Below are 15,265 nucleotides of genomic sequence, written 5' to 3'. Positions count from 1 at the left end.
ATTCCTTTAAGTAAAACCATTAAGAAGCACTACAGTGGTGACACATTCATCTCATTTACTGCCTCTGCAAATTGTTGGACTTTTTGTTTGTAATGGTGCCATTGAAGATTGCGAGAAGTTTTGCAAATCTCCCAAACCATAATTAAAGTCTTTATACATGCAAGTTATTTTGCTTTTTAAGCCTTATTTTGTTTATCTGACAGCAGGAACCACACATTTCATCGTTCCATTAATACATAAATACAAAAATGTAATCTAAAAATGATTCTGCATATACTCTGCAATTCAGACAACATCTGTTCGAGTGGAGAATAAAAACAGATTTACAGCTCTGACTAAGGGTGTGTAATGCAGCATTTCTTTCTCTGCCCATGTGCCGAAACTTGCTTTGTGCAATTTGTGGTATTGAGCTTCACTGTGGTGTGTGTGTCTGTGCTGTAGCTACAGGCTAAATCAGCAGCAATCTGACAGGAGCTGCTAGGGAGGAGGCTGGAAGGTCAGTTCAGCAGCTGCAATCTCGCGAGTGGTGAGGCCTTACAACATCAGAAACAGCAGCAGAACGAGCAGGAACAGAAACCTGCAATTATAGCAACTGCAAGAATCTACGCCCAGACAGGAACAGGAGGTTCTGCAGCCGGAGCAGGAAGAATCCACACCAGGAGACGAATAATCCTCACCAGGAGAGGAGGCATCTGCTTCAGGAGAGGAGGAATCTGCTTCAGGAGCAGGAAGAAGACAAAGTGGTCACATTGTACCAACGAGCTCCATCTGGTGGAACCCCAGGCCTCATTCCGCAGGTTTTTCTGAGGTTCTTGGAGATTGGATGAGGCCATGAGCTTCTTATTGTGAGTATGGGAGCTGCTTGATTGCAGGTTTCATCCATCCCCTCACACAATCACAACAACATCAGATTGCAAATATCAGATTTGTATCTCAGATTGATATGTATCAGATTGGAAAGTACCAGATTGGTATGTATCAGATTGGTATGTATCAGATTGGTGTGTATCAGATTGGTATGTATCAGATTGATATGTATCAGATTGGTGTGTATCAGATTGGTATGTATCAGATTGATATATATCAGATTGGTGTGTATCAGATTGGTATGTATCAGATTGGTATGTATCAGATTGGTGTGTATCAGATTGGTATGTATCAGATTGATATGTATCAGATTGATATGTATCAGATTGATACGTATCAGATTGATATGAATCAGATCGATATATATCAGATTGGTATGTATCAGATTGATATGTATCAGATTGATATGTATCAGATTGATATGTATCAGATTGGTATCTCAGATGGGTATGTATCAGATTGGTATGTATCAGATTGATATGTATCAGATTGATACGTATCAGATTGATATGAATCAGATCGATATATATCAGATTGGTATGTATCAGATTGATATGTATCAGATTGATATGTATCAGATTGATATGTATCAGATTGGTATCTCAGATGGGTATGTATCAGATTGGTGTGTATTAGATTGGTTTCTCTGATTGGTGTATATCAAATTGGTAAGTATGATTGTTATGTATCAGATTGATATGTATCAGATTTGTATGTATCAGATTGGTATGTATCAGATTGGTATGTATCAGATTGATATGTATCAGATTGATATGTATCAGATTGATATGTATCAGATTGATATGTATCAGATTGGTATCTCAGATGGGTATGTATCAGGTTGTTATGTATCAGATTGATATGTATCAGACATGTATCAGATTAGTATGTATCAGATTGGTATGTATCAGATTGGTATGTATCAGATTGGTATGTATCAGATTGATATGTATCAGATTGGCATGCATCAGATTGGTATGTATCAGATCAGTATGTATCAGATTGGTATGTATCAGATTGATATGTATCAGGTTGGCATGCATCAGATTGGCATGTATCATATTGGCATGCATCAGATTGGTATGTATCAGATTGGTATGTATCAGATTGGTATGTATCAGATTGGCATGTGTCAGATTGGTATGTATCAGATTGGCATGTGTCAGATTGGTATGTATCAGATTGGCATGTATCAGATTGGCATGTATCAGATTGGCATGTATCAGATTGGTATGTATCAGATTACTATGTATCAGGTTGGTATGTATCAGATTGGTATAGAACATAGAACATAGAACATTACAGCACAGTACGGGCCCTTCGGCCCTCGATGTTGCACCGACCTGTGAAACCATCTGAAGCCTATCTGATCTACACTATTCCATTTTCATCCATATGTCTATCCAGTGACCACTTAAATGCCCTTAAAGTTGGCGAGTCTACTACTGTTGCAGGCAGGGCGTTCCACACCCCTACTACTCTCTGAGTAAAGAAACTGCCTCTGACATCTGTCCTATATCTACCACCCCTCAATTTAAAGCTATGTCCCCTTGTGTTGGTCATCACCATCCGAGGAAAAAGACTCTCACTGTCCACCCTATCTAACCCTCTGACTATCTTATATGTCTCTATTAAGTCACCTCTCAGCCTTCTCCTCTCTAACGAAAACAACCTCAAGTCCCTGAGCCTTTCCTCGTAAGACCTTCGCTCCATACCAGGCAACATCCTAGTAAATCTCCTCTGAACCCTTTCCAAAGCTTCCACATCCTTCCTATAATGTGGTGACCAGAACTGCACGCAGTACTCCAGGAGCGGCCGCACCAGAGTTATGTACAGCTGCAGCATGACCTTGTGGCTCCGAAACTCAATCCCCCTACTGATAAAGGCTAGCACACCATATGCCTTCTTAATAGTCCTATTAACCTGGGTGGCAACCTTCAGGGATTTATGTACCTGGATGCCGAGATCTCTCTGTTCATCTACACTACCAAGAATCTTGCCATTAGCCCAGTACTCTGCATTCCTGTTACTCCTTCCAAAGTGAACCACCTCACACTTTTCCGCATTAAACTCCATCTGCCACCTCTCAGCCCAGCTCTGCAGCTTATCTATGTCCCTCTGTATCCTATAACATCCTTCAGCACTATCCACAACTCCACCAACCTTCGTGTCATCTGCAAATTTACTAACCCATCTTTCTACACCCTCTTCCAGGTCATTTATAAAAATGACAAACAGCAGTGGCCCCAAAACAGATCCTTGCGGTACACCACTAGTAACTGAACTCCAGGATGAACATTTGCCATCAACCACCACCCTCTGTCTTCTTTCAGCTAGCCAATTACTGATCCAAACTGCTAAATTACCTTCAATCCCATACTTCCTTATTTTCTGCAATAGCCTACCATGTGGAACCTTATCAAACGCCTTACTGAAATCCATATACACCGCATCAACCGCTTTACCCTCATCCACCTGTTTTGTCACCTTCTCAAAAATCTCAATAAGGTTTGTGAGGCATGACCTACCCTTCACAAAACCGTGTTGACTATCGCTAATCAACTTGTTCTTTTCAAGATGATTATAAACCCTATCTCTTATAACTTTTTCCAACATTTTACCCACAACCGAAGTAAGGCTCACAGGTCTATAATTACCACGGTTGTCTCTACTCCCCTTCTTGAACAAGGGGACAACATTTGCTATCCTCCAGTCTTCCGGCACTATTCCTGTCGACAAAGACGACATAAAGATCAAGGACAAAGGCTCTGAAATCTCCTCCCTGGCTTCCCAGAGAATCCTAGGATAAATCCCATCTGGCCCAGGGGACTTATCTATTTTTACACTTTCCGAAATTGCTAACACCTCCTCCTTGTGAACCTCAATCCCATCTAGCCTGGTCGACTGAACCTGAGTATTCTCCTCGACAACATTGTCTTTCTCCAGTGTAAACACTGACGAAAAATATCCATTTAATGCATCCCCTATCTCCTCTGATTCCACACACAACTTTCCACTACTATCCTTGATTGGCCCTAATCTTACTCTAGTCATTCTTTTGTTCCTGATATACCTATAGAAAGCCTTAGGGTTTTCCTTGATCCTACCCACCAATGACTTTTCGTGTCCTCTCCGTATCAGATGTATCAGATTGGTATGTATCAGATTGGTATGTATCAGATTAGTATGTATCAGATTGGCATGCATCAGATTAGTATGTATCAGATTTGAATGTATCAGATTGGTATGTATCAGATTTGTATGTATCAGATTGGTATGTATCAGATTTGTATGTATCAGATTTGTATGTATCAAATTTGTATGTATCAGATTGGTATGTATCAGATTGGTATGTATCAGATTGGTATGTATCAGATTGGCATGCATCAGATCAGTATGTATCAGATTGGTATGTATCAGATCAGTATGTATCAGATTGGTATGTATCAGATTGGTATGTATCAGATCAGTATGTATCAGATCAGTATGTATCAGATTGGTATGTATCAGATTGGTATGTATCAGATTTGTATGTATCAGATTTGTATGTATCAGATTGGTATGTATCAGATCAGTATGTATCAGATTGGTATGTATCAGATTGGTATGAATCAGATTGGTATGTATCAGATTGGCGTATATACGATGGGCACCAGCAAGGGGAGGCAGTAGTGTAATGGTATTGTCAGTGGATGTGTGATCAAGAGGCCCTGGGTAATTCTCTGCGGACCCGGCAGATGGTAAAATTTGAATTCAGTAAAAATCTGGAATTAGACGTTGAATGATGACCGTGAAACTATTGTCAATTGTCGTAAAAGCTCATTTAGTTCACTCGGGTCCTTTAGACTGCCGTCTTTACCTGGTCTGGCCTTCATGTGATGTCAGATCCAACGCAATGTGGTCGACTCTTAAATGCTCTCTGATATGGCCGAGCAAACCACTCAGTTCAAGGGCAATTAGAAATGGGCAACAATTACTGGCCCAGCCAACGACGCCCATGAATATCCCATGAACGAATAAAAAAAGATTGACTTTACTGATAGGGTCACAGATGTATCAGATTGTCACTATTTCAAAACAATATTTGGTCGGAGCTAAGGAATAATAGTCTATAAGCCAGTGGGAAAGACGTAGAGGCACACATTTGCAACAAGATTACAGAGTGTTGCAGGAATGATGGAATAGCTATAACAAAGTTGGGGCTGATTTAGCTCACCAGGCTAAATCGCTGGCTTTTAAAGCAGACCAAGCAGGCCAGCAGCACGGTTCGATTCCCGTACCAGCCTCCCCGGACAGGCGCCAGAATGTGGCGACTAGGGGCTTTTCACAGTAACTTCATTGAAGCCTACTCGTGACAATAAGCGATTTTCATTTTCACAAAGGACTTGAATTACCAGAACAGCGTAATAGTGTAAAGGGCAATGTGGGGAAAAAATTTTGAGGGTGTGATCAGGAAAATTTTCTACCGTAGTCTGCTTCCTGTCGAACACAGAAAGAGACACTACCTATCCTTGCTCTTGGGCATGAGGTGGTTCAAATGTTAGTGGGAGAACATTTTCCCTGTCACTACAGTGAAAATTGTATATCAAGGTTTAGGATGATTATGGAAAAGGACAAAGAACAATCCAGAGTAATTGTTAACTGGGGGAAAGTAGGGCAGCACGGTGGCACAGTGGTTAGAATTGCTGCCTCACGGCGCTGAGGACCCGGGTTCGAATCCCGGCCCTGGGTCACTGCCCGTGTGGAGTTTGCACATTCTCCCCCTGTCTGCGTGGGTTTCACCCCCACAACCCAAAGATGTGCAGGGTAGGTGGATTAGCCACGCTAAATTGCCCCTTAATTGGAAAAATAATTGGGTACTTTAAATTTATTTTTAAAAACTGGGGGAAAGTCAACTTGAAGGAGATAAGAACAGTTCTGAGCCACAAATAAAGGGTTGGTGGGAAAAATAGTTGCTGAACAATGCAGTACTTTCCAAACAGAGATAGTTCAGCACAGTCCAGCTGCATTCCCTCCAAACAGAATGGTTGGGCAATGAATTCTAGAGGGCTGTGGATGACAAACCAGATAGAAATGAAGATAAGGAAGATAAGAGTGCCTATGACAGGTAGAAAATGCAATTGAAAATCAGGCTGAATATAGAAGGTTCAGAGGGGAGTTATAAATAAAATAAGAGAAGCAAAGTGAGTGTATGAGAAGTGGACAGCAGCGTATAAGAAAGAGAATCCCAAAGTCATCTATAGGCATTTAAATAGTAGAAGGGCGAGGGGGGGGGGGGGGGGGGCAATTATGGACCAAAAAGAGGATGTCCACGTGGGTGCAAAGGGCATTGCAAAGATATTAAATAAATATTGAGCATCTGTCTTAACAAGGAAGAATATGCTATCCAGGTCACGGTGAAAGAGGAGGTAATTCAAATGCAGCAGGGTTTAAAACAAGTAAGGGTGGAGGTATTGAATAGACTGCCTATACTTAAAGTTGTTAAAGCACCAGGGTCAGATGGGATCCCTCCAAGGATACTGAGGGAAGCGAGAATGGAAAATTGAAAGGTTCTGGCTATAATTTCTTCCTCCGACTCAGTAGTGGTCTCGGAGAAATGTGGATGTTACAGCCTGGTTCATAAAAGGGTACGAAGATAATCCCAGCAAACACAGGACCGTCAGTTTAACCTGGGCGGCGGAAACACTTGGGATCAGTAATCCAGGACAAAATTAATAGTCACACGGTCAAATACGCATTAATCAATTCAAAGCCAACATGGATTCACTCAGGGAAAATTGTGTTTAACCAACATGATGGAGCATTTGGAAAAGGTAACAGAGAGGATTGATGAGGGTAATACTGTTGATGTGGTGTATATGGACTTTCAAAGGGCTTTGGATACAGTGCCACACCACAGTCATGGGATCAAAGTTATAACTCATAGAATAAAAGGGACAATAACAACATGGATTTGGAATTGGCTGAACGACAATGGATGCTGTTCCTGCTGGAAGAGGCTTTGTAGTGGAGTTCCCCGGAGTGGGTGGAGGGGGGGGGGGGGGGGGGGGGGGTCAGTGTTGTGACCTTGCATTTCCTGATATATATTAGTTGGGTAGACCTTGGTGTTCAGGTATGATTGTAAAATGTTTTTGAAATATAAATGAAATGAAAATCACTTATTGTCACGAGTAGGCTTCAATGAAGTTACTGTGAAAAGCCCCTAGTCGCCACATTCCAGCACCTGTCCGGGGAAGCTGGTACAGGAATTGAACCGTGCTGCTGGCCTGCTTGGTCTGCTTGAGTTAGCTGAGTGAGCTAAACTAGCCCCTGTAAATTTATAGTAAATTTAGAGTATCCAACTCTTTTTTTCCAATTAAGGGCCAATTTAACGTGGCCAATCCATCTACCCTGCACATCTTTGGGTTGTGGGGGCAAAACCCAGGCAGACACGGGGAGAATGTGCAAACGCCACACAGACAGTGACCCAGGGCCGGGATCGAACCCGGGTCCTCAGCGTTGTAGGCAGCAGTGCTAACCACTGCACCACCGTGCCGCCCCTACACTAGACTTTTAATCTATGGAAAGATAATTATCTATAAAACAGGGCTTCCTCGAGCGGCTCACTTTTAGATTGAAGTTAGCTATCACTGAACCAAAATGTCCATTCCTCTCCAACTGTTTTCTTTCAAGAATATTCCATAAATTATAGAACAAAGAACAATACAGCACAGGAACAGGCCCTTCAGCCCTCCAAGCCCCTACCGGTTATGATACCATCTTTGGCCAAAACCCTCAGCCCTTCCTTGTGCCGTATCCCTCTATACCCGTCCTATCCATGTGTTTATCAAGGTGCCTTTTGAATGGCGTTAATGTATCTGCTTCCACAATCTCCCCCGGCAATGTGTTCCAGGCATGGAATGCGTTGCCAGGGGAGATTGTTTAGAGTACCCAAATATTTTTTTCCAATTAAGGGGCAATTTAGCATAGCCAATCCACCTCCCCTGCGCATCTTTGGGTTGTGGGGGTGAGACCCACGCAGACACGGGGAGAATGTGCAAACTCCACATGGACAGTGACCCAGGGCCGGGATTCAAACCCGGGTCCTCAGCGCTGTAGGCAGCAGTGCTAACCACCGTGCCACTGTGCCGACCCGAGATTGGTAGATTTTTGAACACTAAGGGAATTAAAGGATGTTCAGATGATGCAGGAAGGGGGAGTTCAGGTTGAGGATTAGTAATGATCTCATGGAGAGGCAGACCAACCATGAGGGGACAAATGGCCGACTCCTGTCCCTATTTCTTATGTTTTTAACTTCTTCTGACACCCACAGTGCAGTACTGGGGGAGCACTGGCGAGGGAAGTCAAGGACAGCATAGAAGAAAAAGAAAAAGCATACAAAATGGCGAGGATTAGTGGGAAGCTAGAGGATTGGGAAGCCTTTAAAAGCAAGCAATGGGCAATTTAAAAAGCAATAAGGGCGGAGAAGATGAAATATGAGTGTAAGTTAGCAGGTAATATAAAGGAAAATAGGAAGAGTTCTGGGATTTTAACCCAGCGACAGTGAAGGAACGGCCGATATATTTCCAGGTCAGGATAGTGTGTGACTTGTGTAATAACCGCACGCGCCTCCGGGGTGGGAATGATTGTCTTCCCAGTGGTCCTTGAGGAGTACGAGCCCCCCGCAGCGGGGGTATCTCTATTAACCTCTGTACAAAAGGCCAACCAGTAAGGCACCGACCAGCCAGGGACCCGGGAGAGACCGACCGGGTAGTGTAACTATCATGTGTAAATAAAACTACATTTCTTTGTTTCACTGGGTGTGGACTCTCCGTGTCACTATTAAATCTTGGGGGGGAATCTTCAGGTGATGGTGTTCCCAGGTATCTGCTGCCCTTGTCCTCGGTGGCTGAGATTGTGGGTTTGGAAGACACTGTCTAAGGAGCCTTCGTGAGTTGCTGATGTACATCTTGCAGATGGTATGCGTGGCTGGTACTGTATGTCGGTGGTGGAGGGGGTGAATGTTGAATACTTTTTTTTTAATAAATTTAGATTACCCAATTATTTTTTCTATTAAGGGGCAATTTAGCGTGGCCAATCCACCTACTCTGCACATTTTTGGGTTGTGGGGGCGAAACCCACGCAGACACGGGGAGAATGTGCAAACTCCACACGGACAGTGACCCAGAATCGAACCTGGGACCTCAGCGCCGTGAGGCGGTTGTGCTAACCACTAGGCCACCGTGCTGCCCTCGAATGTTGAATACTTTGATTGAATTTCCAATCCTCTGAGTGAAGATATTATTCCCCATCTCAGTCCTAAATGCCTAACCCCTTGTTTTGAAATTGTGAGCCTATGTTCCCTTGACCGCAGAAAAATACTTTCAACTCGACTTCAGTACATGTGACAATAAATCAATCAATCAATCAATCAATCAATCAATCTATAGGACTCGAACTCGGAGTTTCTGGCTCAGAGGCAGAGAGGCTAATCACTGCGTCACAAGACCCCCTTCAGGTCCCAGTTTCGTTTCCCGGCTTGGGTCACTGTGCGGAGTCTGTAGTCTGTACCTTCTCCCCGTGTCTGCGTGTGTTTCCTCCGGGTGCTCCGCTTTCCTCCCACAAGTCCCGAAAGACGTGCTTGTTTGGTGAATTGGACATTCTGAATTCTCCCTCTGTGTGCCTGAACAGGCGGTGGAATGTGGCGACTAGGGGCTTCCCACAGTAACTTCATTGCAGTGTTGATGTGAGCCTACTTGTGACAAAAAGATTATTATTATTATAAACCCCAGAGAATAAACGGCTGGTCTCCTCAATCTCCCCCACATAGGACAGTCTCCTCATTCCAGCAATCAGTCTGGTGAATCTTGCTCATACTCACACTCTCTCTAAAGTATGTATATCCTTCCGTAGATAAGAAGACCTCTTGGGTGGTGGATTGGCCGTGATAAATTGCCCTTAGTGACCAAAAAAGTTAGGAGGGGTTATTGGGTTACGGGGATAAGGTGGAAGGGAGGGCTTAAGTGGGTCGGTGCAGACTCGATGGGCTGAATGGCCTCCTTCTGCACTGTTTGTTCTATGTTGTTCTAGGTATGGTTTCACCAACTGCACTATAACCCTTTACTTCTCGGCTCTGATCCTTTTGCAATTATAAACTAAGGTACTATTTGTCTTCCTAGATGCTTGCTGTATCTACTTGTTAAAGTTTGTATGATTCATGCAGAGGGAAACCCTCTGAATATCAATGTTTCCCAGCCTCCCACCTTTCCTATTTGTTCTTCCAAATTGGGTAACTTTCCACTTCTCTCATTGTGGTCAAGATTTTCCAGCGGTGGAACTTCAGATCCCGCCAAAGGTGACGCACCCCTTCCTGGGTTAACCAGCAGCGGTTGGGGGAGGGGAGGGGGGGAAGGGTGGGGGGGGGCGAACGATAGGACTGGAAGATCCTGCCGCTGGGCAATGGCCGGTCACTTCCGCTATTGCAAAACATTCCTTTGGTGTGGCGGAAAAACCCGCTCTATATTTAATTTGCTGCATCATTGCCCAATCACCTGACTGGGTCTGTCATTTTGCAGCATCTTTGTGTTTTCCTCACCTTCCCACAGTAGACCCATTACACTCAGTCCTCTCCTTGACATCACTGGACTGGTAAATAGCTGAGACACCAGGACTGATCTTTACAGTAGCCAACTAGTGTGTGAGCCTGGAAATGGCCTATTTGTCCCTAAGTAGGGGCTGGTTTAGCACAGGGCTAAATAGCTGGCTTTTACAGCAGACCAAGGCAGGCCAGCAGCACGGTTCAATTCCCATACCAGCCTCCCTGAACAGGCGCTGGAATGTGGCGACTAGGGGCTTTTCACAGTAACTTCATTTGAAGCCTACTTGTGACAATAAGCAATTTTCGTTTTGTTTTTTTCATTTCATTACTTTCTGTTTTCTGCCCATTAACCAAACCGTACGGATACATTACCCCACACCTCCTGGCTTCAGATAATAGCGTCTTGTTTACTACCCGAGCTGATGTGTTTTGAAAATCCAAATGCACTACATCCACTGGCTCCCCCTTATCTACCCTGCCATTTACAACTTCAGAAAGCTCTAACAGATTCATCAAACACAAATTCAATTTCCTAAATCCATGTTGACTCTGCTTGCACAGATTATTATTTTCTACTTGCTACCCCTCCTTAATAACGGATTCCTAAATTATCCCTACCATTGGTGTCAGTCTAACTGGGCCGTATTCCTTCTCCCTTGGATATCTGCGTTTTATTCACTATCTTTTGAGCTCTGGGGCGGGTTACGGAATCAAATAGTTGTTTGGTGGTCCAGGACTGGAGTATTGCTGAAAAAGGTGATATGTCCTGTCAAAGTTTTTCATCTTCTACTTATCAGGACAGACACAAGAATAGCTAAAGTAAAGGAAACACCAATTGATACTATGTGTGAAGTGAGTCCTGATTAGTTGGCAAGGGGACTCTGATTGAGAAAGGCCTTGCCATGGGGGATGGGCCAGGCAATGGCTTTGCCCCAAACTTTTGTTTAGTTGACAAGTCAATTCATAGCTGTACATCCTAACAACTGGCACATTTTATCAAACAGCATATTCATTCACTTGGAAACAACAGGCAAAGCATTTACCGTTCCCAACCAGCCCATGCTTGCAAACCTCAGAACGTAGTATCCAACATTAGATATGATTCCTGGATCAGACACCACTTGCTAAACAATTGTACTCGTGCGATGAATTACGCTGAAAACCAATTTGAGATTATCAGTCGGGCTCACAGTGTGGGGCTGGGATACCAGATTTAGTGAACCCCACTTGTCATGGCGAGATTTAATGAATGTGTCAGAAACAGGCCATTCGGCCCAACAAGTCCATGCTTGTGTATATGCTCCTTACGAACCTCCTCTCATCTCCCTTTGTCGCTCTCTATCACCTTCTATTTCTTTCTCCCTCCTGTGGTTATCCAGCTTCCCCTTAAATCCCCTTAAATGTATTGAAACTATTCATCTCAACCACTCCCTGTGGGGGCGGGTTCCAAATTCTCGCCACCCTCAGGGTAAAGAATGTGCTCCTGAATTCCCCACTGGATTTATCATTGCCTATCTTCCATTTATGGCCCCTAATTTCAGTCTCCACCAAAAATGGAGACATCCACCCTACAGCTAACCTTTCACAAATGTAAAGAACTCCATCAGGTCACCCCCTCAGTCTTCTCTTTTCGAAAGAAAAAAGCTCCAGCCCGACTTTCCTGATAGTAAATGGAAGTGAAAGCCTGACTCTGACACACAGCCATTGCCTTGATGATCTAGCTGACCTCACTACAATAAGGGGATGTTAAAATCGCCCAGCACTCATCCTGTTACTGATATATAACAGTGGATCATTATCTGAAGAGGAAAGATTTGCAGGGCGATAGGGAATGATTAAGGATGAGGTACTAGGTGCATTGTATGGTTCTTTGTGTTGCTAATTTTAGGATGGTTGGCGTAGTGTTCAAAAAGACCACAAAATAGCTACTACTACAAGACACGACTTAATTGGATTAACTTACTCCTATATAATACACAGTTGATAATAAACATACAATCTACATTCATCTACTACTAATCTCTACACTATTACATAAACTATGATCTGCTCTCACCCATACTATCTTTCCTTCAATCTGTTCACTCGCTTTCTTCTCAACCTCTCAGCCCCCCCCCCCCCCCCCCCCCCCAAGACTTAGCGTCAATGTCTTATACAGTAGTACATCTGGCTCCCTCTAGTGGTTGATCCAGACATTACATCAACCCTTGCAGTTCTTTACATTCATGATAATGTCACACATTGCAATCACGGAGAGCTAGCACAGACATGAGGGGCCGAATGGCCGCCTCCTGTGATTGTTTTTGACTCTTTCTGTGATTCTGTCCTATGATTCTACTAAATGAGCAGGCAGGTTAACGGCCAGAGTGCCCTGATGAGGGAAGTAAAAAGCCCAAAGCCAAAAAGTGAAGAAAATACCCAGAAACATTCTCTCCGACTTCCTCAGCCGACCAACACTTGACCAGAAGATCCAAGCGTTGACAGTAAAGACACTGATCTTTTGTACGATGTGACCCCTGCCCCTGTCAGGAACCCGTCCAACTCACACCTGAAGGGGCTACAGAGAGCCAACACCTAGCACACTGACAGGCCACACATGGAGAGGCAGCGAAGTAGTGGTACTGTCACTGGACTAGTAATCCAGAGGCCCAGGGTAATGCTCGGGGTACCTGGGTTCGAATCCCACCAGGGCAGATGGTGAAATTTGAATTCAATAAAAATCTGGATTTATAAATCTAGTGAATGAAACGATTGACGTAAAAACCCATCTGGGTCACTAATGTCCTTCAGGGAAGAAATCTGCCGTCCTTACCTGGTCTGGCCTACATGTGACTCCAGACCCACAGCAATGTGGTTAACTCTTAAATGCCCTCAGGGATGGGCAATAAATGCTGGCCCAGCCAGTGACGCCCACATCACATGAAGGGATAAAGAAACATTCCAGAGGCTCACTCCACTGGGGAATACATCACCATTTTCAAATTTGCTTGGTTGAGTCTAATGATTTTGAGATGTTGTTGACCAGGTTTTCCCAGTTATTCCCTCAGGTTCAAGTACGAACGTAACTCAAACTGAATTAATTTCTCATCAATAATCACTTTAATTTAGATAACACCTTTAACATAGGAAAACATCCCAAAGTGTTTCACAGGGGCATTTTCAAATAATATTTGACACTGGGTTGGGTAAAGGAGGTATTAGGGCAGGAGACCTAAAGCTTGGTCAAGTAAAGGAAGAGAGAGGTGGAGAGGTTTAGGGAGGAAAATACAGAGTGTGTGGCCCAGACAACTGAAGGTATGGCCGCCAGTGGTGGAGCAATTCGGGGACCACAATTGGAAAAATGTAGATATTTTAGGAGGGTTGTGGGACTGAAGGAGATAGGGAGGGGGGACACAGGAAGTGGAGAAACGGATGAGAATTTTAAAATCAAGGCATTAGTGGATTAAGAAACAATGCAGGTCAGCGAGCGCAAGGGATGAATGGACCTCTGGTGTCTCGTGCCGTGGGCTTTTAGAAGGTCAAATGCATTCTGAGTTGACATCGTGTTCAATTGTGGCCTCTCGTTGTTTTACAGTGGAACCCGTTCATCCAAGACCTTCAAACCGAGGAAGAACATTCCGGAAGGGTCCCACCAGGAAGAGCTGCTGAAACACGCGGAGGCCACTCTAGGCAGTGGTAATCTGAGGATGGCTGTCATGTTACCTGATGGGGAAGATCTGAATGAATGGATAGCTGTCAATAGTAAGTGACGAGGGCAGCACGGTGGGGCAGTGGTTAGCACTGCTGCCTCACGGCGCCGAGGTCCCAGGTTCGATCCCGGCTCTGGGTCACTGTCCGTGTGGAGTTTGCACATTCTCCCCGTGTTTGCGTGGGTTTCGCCCCCACAACCCAAAAAAAAAAGGTGCAAGCTAGGTGGATTGGCCACTCTAAATTGCCCCTTATTTGGAAAAATGATTGGGTACACTAAATTTATAAAAAAAAAATAGTAAGTGACGGAGAAAATTTAGACCATTTAGTAACATTTGGGAGTTGATATTTTTACCTTTTAACTTTGTCCTTTACCACCTTTGTCCTTTACCACTATCACCGCCACCTTCTCAAGGGCAATTAGGGATGGGCAATAAATACTGTCCTTGCCAGTGACGTCCACACCCCGTGAAAGAATTAAAAAGCCCTTAACCCTTCGATAAACCGACTCCCCGAGAGCGTAAACACAATTACTTTTATGGATGGGGTTGGAGGCTATTCAGCTGAAAATGGTCAACTTGCTCACTGTTACAACAGAGCAATGTGGGTCATAAAGAACAATCTTTGGCGCCCATTTCTCTTAAAGGACTGAGAGCTAGGTGTATGTGTCACATCTGGGTCCCAGCCACATTTTGGTGGTAGGTGTGAGTTGAACTTCACCCCAGGACAGGGGGAGTTCATCCTGGGGTCCTGTGGTCAGTATTTATTCCTCAAACTATCAAACAAGGGGCTGGATTCTTTGCCCCGCCGCACCACATTTCTGCCCGACCCGCCGGAGGGATTCTCCGTTCCGCCGGCTGGTCAGTGGGGTTTCCCCCTGTGGGGCAGACTCACGCTGTCGGGACACCGCCTGGGCGCCGGCAAAACGGAGAATCCCACCGGCGGAGAGTCCAGCCCGGTATCTCTATGGAGAGTCCAGCCCGGTATCTCTATGGAGAATCCAGCCCGGTATCTCTATGGAGAGTCCAGCCCGGTATCTCTATGGAGAATCCAGCCCAGTATCTCTATGGAGAATCCAGCCCGGTATCTCTATGGAGAGTCCAGCCCAGTATCTCTATGGAGAATCCAGCCCGG

At 44.4% G+C, this 15,265-nt stretch overlaps 1 protein-coding gene across 2 annotated transcripts in view; it reads left to right on the top strand.

Annotated features, from left to right (window-relative positions):
* Nucleotides 1-465: 465 nt before the first annotated feature.
* The window catches only part of LOC119963543 (MOB kinase activator 1B-like), a 50,196-nt gene continuing 35,396 nt past the window's right edge, over nucleotides 466-15,265 (top strand). The window contains exons 1-2 of one of the 2 annotated variants that reach the window (XM_038792832.1): nucleotides 466-845; nucleotides 14,019-14,185. In XM_038792832.1, coding sequence (XP_038648760.1) covers nucleotides 832-845; nucleotides 14,019-14,185 — 181 coding nt within the window. In that variant the 5' untranslated portion in view covers nucleotides 466-831. The remainder of the gene's footprint in view (nucleotides 846-14,018; nucleotides 14,186-15,265) is intronic. The other variant, XM_038792831.1, reaches the window with a different exon arrangement.

Source organism: Scyliorhinus canicula, chromosome 3, assembly GCF_902713615.1.
Source record: "Scyliorhinus canicula chromosome 3, sScyCan1.1, whole genome shotgun sequence".
Taxonomy (NCBI): Eukaryota; Metazoa; Chordata; class Chondrichthyes; order Carcharhiniformes; family Scyliorhinidae; genus Scyliorhinus; species Scyliorhinus canicula.
This window is presented reverse-complemented; position numbering and strand designations above follow the sequence as displayed.